Source organism: Pocillopora verrucosa, chromosome 9 (assembly GCF_036669915.1).
Source record: "Pocillopora verrucosa isolate sample1 chromosome 9, ASM3666991v2, whole genome shotgun sequence".
In the NCBI taxonomy this organism is placed as follows: domain Eukaryota; kingdom Metazoa; phylum Cnidaria; class Anthozoa; order Scleractinia; family Pocilloporidae; genus Pocillopora; species Pocillopora verrucosa.
Window position 1 is genome coordinate 4,268,088 of NC_089320.1, and position 10,541 is coordinate 4,278,628.

Here is a 10,541-nt window from a genome sequence, read left to right on the forward strand (position 1 = left end):
TTAATACCATGCATACCGAACGTGGAAACATTGTCCACGAAAGGGTCTATGTGCTTTGTAAAATTATCTCTTAGCGTAGTTACGGAAACTTATTTGCTAGAGTGGAAATATTTGCGAGACTTAGCCTCAACTATACGACGAACAAGGGTAATGATATCGTTTATTTTAGAAGTTTTCAAAGTTTTTCCCGAATAACGTACGCCAGTCACGGTAACGACTTCCTTCCGTTAAACTTCGATCACAGACAAACAAATTAATACAGACAGGTCGGTATCAAAGAAACGAAGAACAATGTCAACAAGTGCATAAAACACAAAAGATGACAGCAATCCCATAGTTTCATAACAAGGGAGATAAAGAAGACTTAATTGAACACAATTCTGCTTGTAGCCGACGACAGAAGCGAAGCAACATTTCGACGACAACTACGAGTTTCGCAAATGAAGACACTATAAAGCGAGGATATATTTTGCGCACAAAATCGTTTTATTTAACGTAGTAAGGAAAAAGGTGAGCCCAATTTAAAAAAAGGATAAAGGAAAACCGCTTGAAAACGAACTCTAACAAAAACTAATAGCCAAGTGGGAAAAACGGGTAGCGTTCTAACGAAGCGTGAACAACGTAAGCCACGTGTTACAAGGTTGCGAAAACGAGCGATAAGGAAAATTGTGTAAAAACTAGGCGAAACTGCCAAAATACTAGATATTTAGACAAGCACAAAGAAAAGGAACAAAGGCACTTGCATAACAGTCTCGCTTGTAAGAGTTTAACCAAAACGAACTTCAAGATAAGGTGGGCAAAAAGGCGCTCTTCCGGTAAACACGTCTTATCATTAGCCCAAAGCAAAACAACCAACTAAAATGCAGTTCCGGGTGAAACTTAAAAGATCACGTCCCTAACGGACAAACAGTAACATCATTGTTGCGGTTTAACACGAATCAAAGTTAAAGCGAATCAATGTCCGATGGCAAAGGCGTGGCAGCCGTTACACTGCAGTTGAAGCAAATACTTCTTTCGAAGTTTATTTTCATCTTCACCAGGTAAAAATCAGCCTCTCGCTCCAAAGATGGAATGTCACCATGTAACCATCATCACACGGGGAATCGTACGATAATATTCCATCTTCCTATTCGTCTTGTTTTCTGCTGTTTCCTTGCTGCTCCTCGAAGTCAGAGCGTTCGAGGCTGACCGGTTCGCCTGGCTAAATTTCTCTCTGATAGAGGAACAAAGGGGGAGTTACAGCTATTGCCACCGTTTTTTCCCGTCTCAAGTAAAGGATACCAAGAATTGGATTTGTAAAATAGTACACCGCCCAACGGGTTGTCCCCTTTAAGCCATCTTTTGCTGCATTTGCAAAGTTTCCTGGGTAATCTAACACCGTGGGGGTTTTCGAGGCCGTTAAGCATTTCAACTGACGCAGCAGTCTTAGATGCCTTGTTACCCTTTGGACCATTGAGGATTTTTGGTTAATTGTTAACTTCGCTTCTGATATAATTTTCATTGCCACACAATGACTCAAAGAGTGTCGCTGAACAGCCCGACCGCCTCCTGAATGCTAAAGAACCTGTTCGCCTGGTGCTTTTCGTGGGTTGAGAAGATCAATTTCTTCATAAATTCTCGTCGACGGACATCCCGGTTCTCGATTCGTTTAAGTGATTATTTCCCGAATCCCGCTCCTCAAAAACGCCGATTCCCGAGTCCCGTTCATGATAGCAATCCCGCATCTCGCTCCCCTCTTATTTTAAATTCCCGGATCCAGGCCTTTAAATAAGCCCAGTCCCGGACCCTCAAGCATCAGCAATTGCTTGGACTCTATCTGCGAACAAAGGCTCTTTTAGCTGCACTGGACGAGCTAGCTTCCTTTTCGCTGCTTCGACAGATGATTTCACGAGTGGACGACCAGTGGGGCAAGATTCCATCCTGGCCATAGTATGACCCTCCATAGAGCGTAAGTTCAATGGGTGACACACCCATAAATTTTTCCACACAAATGTTCGTAAGTTCATTGATAAACAAGGCGATATACAAAGGCTTGGCCAGATTTACAGGTTTACCATTCTTCGAAGAAGCCCACTTTCACCATCTTAACCAGCCAGACTTATACATAGACACAGTGGATGGAGCCTTCGATCCTAGCTGCAAACGTAGAAGGCCTGGAACCAAACGACTTAATGATTGGTCCCGGAAAGAAGAACGTCTGAAACAAAAACAAGGAGTCATCTCAAAACCATTTAATTTGAATAGGTGTTTGATAATAAAACCGAAAAGGGAAAAAATCCCCCCAAACGCTCAAACAACTTGATCTTCGGCCAAATCAGCCCAAAATTACGAGCCAAACAGGCCACAAGTAGGGGCCAAATCGGGCCAAAATCACGGGAAAAATCAAGCCATAATCACGAGCCAAATCTAGCCACAAATACGGCGAAATCAGGCCAAAAACACAGGCCAAATCAGGCCAAAAGCATGGACGAACTCCGGCCAAAAACACGGACCAAAGAGGCCCAAACACATGTGTCAAAAAATGCAAAAAATAAATTATGCACGCCAATTAAGGTATGCTATGCTACGCGGATATAGAAAAGAAACTCGCTGAAAATCTAAACGTAAAGCTGTAACATTCTGAATTTTGGGCAGCCGCGAAAGACTGACGCATGTGATTATAAATTTGCTTCTGTCCTGGCCCTTCTAGCAAAAAGTTGCTCATCGCCGGGAGGGCAAAAAAACTTCTACCACAATAGGCTTGAACTGACATCCCTGGCGTAAAAAGGTCAAAAATACGACGAGGGCCATTCTGCAATGATCAGGGTTGTGCGACTAACATATGATGTCAGATGACGGACGGAATCCACCACGAGCCTGACTGGAGGACAAATCCAATATAATCGTTTTCACCACTCCAGTCTTGCACCAAGGCGTTCACCCCACTGGAACCAGGAGAAGTGAACTTCGAGTTAAATCTTGGATCATCGTCCTAGGTTGCAAAACGGTCGATTGTGTGGGGACCCCACTTGGCAGCCACTAGCCGGAGAACAGATGGATTCATCTTTATCGCAAAACCTACTGAGCTGATCAGCTTTCTTATTCAGCGATCTGGGAATCCACTATGATTCGAGGGATATATCCCGTGCAGAACAAAACTGAAATAAAGATAATGTAACCAACTAGAGGCGAGCTTTAGAACTACCTATGGACACTAGTCTGGAAGCTCTCTGATTATCAGTGAAAACTTTTACCCTCTGGTGCGTAAGCTGGCCCGCGAAGGACAATAACACATAGTAGATAGCTTTTAGCTCATGGAAAGTAGAGCTTTGACCGAGGTCATCAAACGTGAACATACCGGTGGCCACTAAAACGTCTAACGATGCTGAAAACCCGCCAAAGGCGACATCGCTTGCATCAGGGAATATGACGGTAGACGTGTCAGGCGGAGGTCGAAGAGAGTAACCACTAAATGAACCGATGTTCGAATATCAGGATTTCAACTCTTCCAAAAGTGCTGCAAGGAAACGAAAGGTGCGATCCCATCCTGATCGAGACTCGATCGCTAGGTACATTTGTGAGGTGAAAAGACGCGAAATAGGACCCACTGCTAAGGAAAGCGAAATTATAGAGCCCGCTATTCTAGCAAATTCGCGATACGAAGACGACTCGTCCGTGATTGAGGTGCTCAGAAGATTTTTAAGCTTGAGCACCTTCTTCTCTGGAATTTAAAAAGTCATGGTATTGGTGTTGATTACAAAACCCAGCCATTCACCTATCTGCATAGGTTGCAAATGGGACTTTTCTTCGTTTACAAAAAGACCTGCGAAATAAGTAAGTAAGTACGTAATTTTATTTCAGCTCGGGTTAACGAGGCTGATCAGGCCCCTGGCGGTACGTGCTAACATGCCGAAAAAAGTAAGAAAACTAACGAAAAATTGAAAAATTACTAATGACTAACTTTCCAACTACTTAAAGTTAGTAAACAATCTTAACTCTTAAAAATTATAACAGTGAGAAGATCTTAATAGACTGTACATTGCAAATGTAGCTCTCTTACAGCATTCCTAAATTCCTTAAGAATTGTCGTTGAGCGTAGTTCATCCAGTAGGGAATTCAATACTTTGGCACCAATAAAGATATAGATTTTAAGCCAAAGGTTGTAGTATTCTTACATGAGACGACGAGCTTGTTGGTGCCTCTTAAGTTTTTCACATTATTTCGTACGATAAACAAGTCGCTTATTTTCCGATTACATGCCGTTTACAGCTTTAAAAATCAATATAGCAATGTCCTGTAGTCGACGATTAGACAAAGTTAAACGGTAGTCATAATTATCATGAAGGGGCACCCATTTGTTGTAGACACACCTTAAAACTCTCGCATTTCCAGCTTCTGATTATCAGACTCATTACAGTTGAGCCAAATAGTAGAACAGCAAGTGAAGTAAGACATTACGTACAAGTTGTAGAGGCACATTTTCAAGGAAATTGATAGCATGTTCTTAAGTCTGCTCAAAACATCTAACTACTTTCCAACTTTCTTAGTAATCTTGGCAATGTGTTTGCTAAAATTTAGCTAGTTATCGATAGTTACACCTAAAATATCTAAATGGTCTACGATTGGAACCTGCACATCATTAAAACTAAACGAAAGATCACCAGGATAGCTTTTTCGAAGAATAATACCCTTACATTTCTCGGGATTGAGCACTAGCTTGTTATCATCAAACCAAAGACTTGCGACAGCGATATCGCCATTGATTACGGACTTAACCACCTCAGGATCGCGATCATTTAAAAAAATTTGGTTATCATCGGCATAGTTGGACAAATAAGCACGATTAATATAAGAGAACAGATCGTTCAGAAAAATATTAAGAGCTAATGTCAACATGCATCAGACAAGTAGCGGCAAGTCGCCCAAATTCGTTCTCTCCCGTACTTTCACATTTTGTAGCCCAATGTGTCCTAATAACTGTGGTGTGGTTTTTTTTGTGAAAATGTATTTTAGTTTTTGAGAAATGAGTTCTTTCGTTCGACCGCTCAAATATGCAAATTTTCACCCTGAATATTACCCGAGTTGTGTGACCTCATGTAACGAATTTACTTGACCTCTGGTATTTCTGTCGGCATAATCCTTTGTTTTATCATCTAAAATTAATCCCCGGTCATTATTGAAGCTGGCAAAGAAATATTTAATTTTGTCTCCACTACACAACAAATAACACAGTAGTGTACACCAAATAAGTTTATTTAGGGAAGCCTGCCGAGAACCAACCCGAGGCATATATAGCCCGGGGTATGCATACATACATATATTCGCAACTGATATACCACATACAATCCTGATATACAGTCAATTCCTTACACATTAAAAAAAAGGTATACATTACTAACATGCAAACTTCACCAAGTCTGGATTAACAGAGATGGGCAACCGCTTACAAGGATATAATTACGGTTATACAGAGGCCATAAAAAACCTGCCAGAAAAAACCCCTTTGGGGAAAAAACATGACAAGAAATCTGGGTAGGAACCATGGCCCAAACTCAGAGCAGTTGGCAGCCCATCCTACGAGGCTTCACAGCTAAAGAAAATATGTTTTCAAACTAAAATAAATTTGTCATCAGCCAGAGGTGAACGGTTGGTTCTGAGGCCTAGATGGACACCACGTGCTATACTTTCCCTTACATACCACTGCGTCATTACCCATGATGCTCGATCCTAAGGCCTAGGCCTTGTCGTATCTCATGCCGACAAAATATTTATTTCTGCCTTATTCGCAGACTCATTCGTCAGAAATACCATATTTTGTCTCCACTACACAACAAATAACACAGTAGTGTACACCAAATAAGTTTATTTAGGGAAGCCTGCCGAGAACCAACCCGAGGCATATATAGACTGACAAAGAATTGGGCAAGACGCACGAGGCTAGGTGATATAATACCACCAAAAAGAACACGAAAACGCCTTCAGAGCCCAAGAAAACGCGATACTTCGAGTCATTGTTCAAAATTATCGTCTACGTATGTGTCTTTGGCTTGTACCGATTTCCAACAACCATATCGTTGGAAAACTCTATCGTTTACTCCATTATTTGCTATCGTTATGGCTTCTCAAGATCTTAGAGAATGCAAACCCAACTTGGACGGTTCAACTCCGAGACTTTGCAGGTCCCAGCGAAAAGCCCCCCTTATAGTAGAGTAACAAATGGGCTTATCAGGGGCAACAAGCTTGCAAGAGCCCTTCCCTTCAGAAATAGGCTTGAAATAAAATCTTTGGAATCAGGGGTATCTTAAACAAAACTAAACACCTCTTAAGCAACTCAACGGGGCATACAGAACTAGACAATTGTAAGATAACGACTTCGTCGCCTTTACGGAGCTAGTCATTCTTGCTTTTCAAAACCTTAATAATCATGAAGCATTCTTTAAAGGAAATATCACTTCTTCTTATTCTAGACACATCGTCAAACCTAAAGAAACCGGCAAAAGATAAAATATACATGGTAACATTACGCAACTTTACAAGGTTATCTAAGTCTGATTTGTTAATAATGTCGTGGATTAAAAGGGCCGAAATAGGTTCTTTACGACTAAGGACACTGGTACCAAGAACTCTTTTGGACGTCGTCCTCACGGCTTCAGCAAATTAGGTCATCAGTTGGGGAGGGGATTCCTGCCAAGTCACAGGCCCATTTTAAGCCATAGAAAGCAGAATCGACCGCGTTAGGGGAGTGGGTTTCCTCTAGAAGATGTTGTAAATGCAAAGCCACATGAAAAGGGCTAGCGGGAAAGGTTTTCCCGTTTAACTTATCGTTTGCAAACTGATTCCATCCGCGGAAAGCTCGGTTGTATACCATAACAGTCCCATTTGCTTTGGAAGAGAGTACAGTCGTCTTCAGTCGATCTTTCAGTCCCTCAAGCAAGTTGTCAAGCGGTCCGTCCCGGTATGCCCTAAATCCCGAATGAAAAATATCTAAACGAGAGATAAAATAAGGCAAAGTGAGGAGTACAATCCAACAAGAAATAACTAAAGAAATAGATAAATAAAAATAGAATAACCGGGAATAATCAAACTCCAACAGAGAATACATAGACAACTGGAATCTGCAAGGTGGACCACAAATGGGTTCCTTTAATTTCAAACAATGCTGAATAAATTCTTGACTCAAACTCATGTCATAACGCAATACGCAATATTGACGAGCAATTCTATGATTTAAGTCACTTCAAGCCTGAGTAAGTGCCAAACAACCCATGAGCTAAGTACAAAGGACTTAGAGCAATTACGCTGGGATTGACTGAAAAAAAATCACGTTTGCACCCAGAAGAGAAAACTTCCGCGGTGAATACAAAAGCCCGCCGGGCTAATTACATCGATCACAGTCTTTACTGAACTTCGTACAGAAGCCTACGTAAGCACAGGGAGATCTGGGGCGGCGAAATCAATTCGAAGGGCTATAGCATCAAAGTCCAGGGGTCTGGAACCGAAAAGCGAGTTTCGGCCTTTCCCTCTCTAAAGAGACCTGGGAACTTGGGTAAAAACACCCAGTCAATTACGAAACTGTTCCATTGCACACCGTCTCTACAAAATAAAGTCCAGAAGCAAGAGGACTTCCACAAGGGGAGGATAACCGTTCCTCTTGCCTTACACAATTCCATGTGCTTTACCACTCTAATTAATAGGCACACTGGAGGACAAATCCAATCATTATCGTGCCCCCAATCTTGGGAGAAGGCATCTACTACTACACAGCCAGTCTGAAAAAATCTCAGTGTTAAATCTTGGTACCTTAGCGTTATAGGAACAAGCAAATCTGTCAACGGTGTGGGGCCCCCAAAATAGGTTAATTCTTTGAAAGATAGCTTCGTTAATAGTATAGTCATCATAATCGGTTAAATTGCTTATTGCATCAGCCTTAGCGTTAAGCTCCCAAGGGACCCACTTAACTTCCAGTGATATGTGAAACTCAAGACATATTTGGATAACTAGGAGGGCCAATTGGTGCATGTCAGCTTCCCTACTACCGTTTTGAAGAATAGATTCGACGTTCTGGTTACCGGAATACCAAATAACCTTAACACCAGAAAAATGACTCGCGAAAGCTTCCAAGGCGAGGCAAACAGCTTTGAGTTCTCTCTATGTAGAACTTTAGGCACGCACTACAGGAGACCAGTTCCGATAAAATACTAAATTTGAGCCTTTTACGAAAGCAGCACAAGCCGAATTGGGGGCATCTGAAAAGGTGACCCTGACCGGAAGGGACTGGACCGACCAACAAACCTTGCTATTGAAGAATACCAAGTTGTTCTTTCAGAAACTGATTTCTGAAAGAGAGTCGTCTGAGAGAAAAACTTCGCTTTCCCAAGAGCGCGCCGAATTCACAACCAAGAAAAGAAATCCAGTCATAATACGGGCGACGGAACCCACACAGGGAGAGTGGAAATTATTTGACCCGTTACAATGGCGACTCCTTTCACGTGCAAAGATCAGAAAAAGACCACTGAATTTGTCATCAGCCAGAGGTGAACGGTTGGTTCTGAGGCCTAGATGGACACCACGTGCTATACTTTCCCTTATATACCACTGCATCATTACCCTTGATGCTCGATCCTAAGGCCTAGGTCTTGTCGTATCTCGTGCCGACAAAATATTTATTTCTGCCTTATTCGCAGACTCATTCGTCAGAAATACCATTTTTTGTGAATATTTTTGTCCGACATACTTTTTCTATGTCGAAAAGTAGTATCAAAACAAAGACAGTTTTAACAATGACCGATATGACAGACTCTACTGAGCTTCTAGCTTTTAAGAGACAAAAGGATGATTATAAAGGTACTGTAAAAATTGCCTTGTGTATTTGTGTTGTTCTATCGTGAGACGAACTCAAAGTCCGGCAAAATTTACCTGCTAGCGACTATGAAATATTCATGGTGTGTCTACTTGTCGCCACCGTTTACTGGCATAAATCGCTACAATTTGTAAAGAAATCTAACATAACACTCCTACCTTGTTTATTTATGATTTTATTAGCTGTTTCGATGATCAAGTTATGCTCTACCGCATTTTAGCCAGATTAAATTTGCAGTTTATAAATCTTCTCCACATTATTATATTAGTTGCATGACAAGCGTGACACATATAAATTCAAAGATGAATCAACCTCAGAATTACCAAGAGATGGGTTTTTTTCCCCTCCTTTCATATCTATAAAAACCTTCCAAGAATTACTGTATTCAGAAAACTAAAATGTCCACATCCATCAATGATTCCTTTGCCGGCGGAAGTCAAAGAATGTTTACAAAAGTCAGTTCGATTGATTGTACCACAGATAGTACGCAGGACGTCTGGAAAATTCATATAACCTGGCTAGTTACCACCTTGTGCAAAATTACGCGTCCCGTCAGACTTAGGCCTCGATTGAGAATTGGTCAATAGGCTACCAAAAGTCCAGACAGAGGCGGAGTTTGCCATACTAATGTATGCACTCTGTTGGCTTCCTGCCGTCTGGCGGGACGCGTAATTAAGCGCACAGTGCTAAGGGGCCCTTCTGCAGTTGCTACAAGACGCTGACGAAACTTTTTCTCTTCACTGAAAATCACATCATAATTTTTCTTTGCTAAATTTCAAGTGTCCTGCACGTATCAGCACCCCCCGGGAACCCCCATACATAAGAGGGCGAGGATGCGCGCCGGGAATTTCGAAAAGTACCCTTATAAAATTATAATAGGTACCTGAGTCTTATCCGTGTGGGAGTAGCAACAATTGATATCTAACCCTAAAAGGTACCAGTTTAAACACAAAAAATTGAAAAATCTCAAAAATAAGAACTCCTCTATCAATGTGCTCCAGAGGCTCAAGTCAGATCATTAAAATTGTCCTAGTAATGCTTATTTCAGGTATTTTATTGAGCGAAAAACACCCTAAAAGATACTAGCTAGGTCTCTGGTAGTGCACTAAAGTTTGAGACACCGTAAAAAGGTTCCAGATCACTGATTTTGACCCCTGCAAGGTGTGACAAGCATCCTCACTCATTTCCGATCACCTCCCCCCCCTCCCCCACCAACCCTGTCAGCACCTAAAACCAAAAGATGTGATTCGCCAACTACGAGCTGTCAGTCTCACCTGGTAAAATTCACGTGAACTGGTTATTTCCTTATAAAAACTTTTAGGCACTGATCTGTCAGATTTTTATGCTGACAAAATCTGTCCTGCTTCGAGGCAGGACGGCTGTATTTTTTTTGTTTTGTTCGTCTTGTCATAATTTGGTAGGTATGAAAATAACTGCACGTCTGCATTTGTTAAACAGACTATTCAAGTGCATCCAGAACTCGATGCATGCACTTCTAGTGCTTTTGGAACATAGCCAAAGATCTTGCGATGTCTACTGTTCAAGCCTTTTTTTCTTTCCAAAGAGGCATAAGAATTATTTTCATGTCAAATTTGTAGTAAACTGCTAGCGTGTCATCCTTTGTTTTCAAGGTGTCCGACCAGGTATGACTGAAAATGGGGCTCGCTTTGATAGGAATCCTCATGTTGTTGCTTCTTACTTC

At 41.6% G+C, this 10,541-nt stretch overlaps 1 protein-coding gene, 1 long non-coding RNA gene and 1 pseudogene across 3 annotated transcripts in view; 1 reads left to right on the plus strand and 2 right to left on the minus strand.

Annotated features, from left to right (window-relative positions):
- LOC131786192 (uncharacterized) overlaps window positions 1-10,541 on the minus strand; it is a 164,809-nt gene that overhangs the window by 140,853 nt on the left and 13,415 nt on the right. Inside the window, exon 4 of one of the 2 annotated variants that reach the window (XM_066171715.1) lies at window positions 4,922-6,963. The exons of the other annotated variant lie outside the window; for it this stretch is intronic. Coding sequence (XP_066027812.1) covers window positions 6,898-6,963 — 66 coding nt within the window. The 3' untranslated portion in view covers window positions 4,922-6,897. Of the gene's footprint in view, window positions 1-4,921; window positions 6,964-10,541 lie in introns of those variants that run through there. 2 annotated transcript variants of the gene reach the window in all.
- LOC131786188 (uncharacterized) overlaps window positions 1-10,541 on the plus strand; it is a 71,295-nt gene that overhangs the window by 39,926 nt on the left and 20,828 nt on the right. The gene's annotated exons all lie outside the window — the stretch shown is intronic.
- Window positions 2,536-3,719, minus strand: LOC131794338 (uncharacterized; annotated as a pseudogene).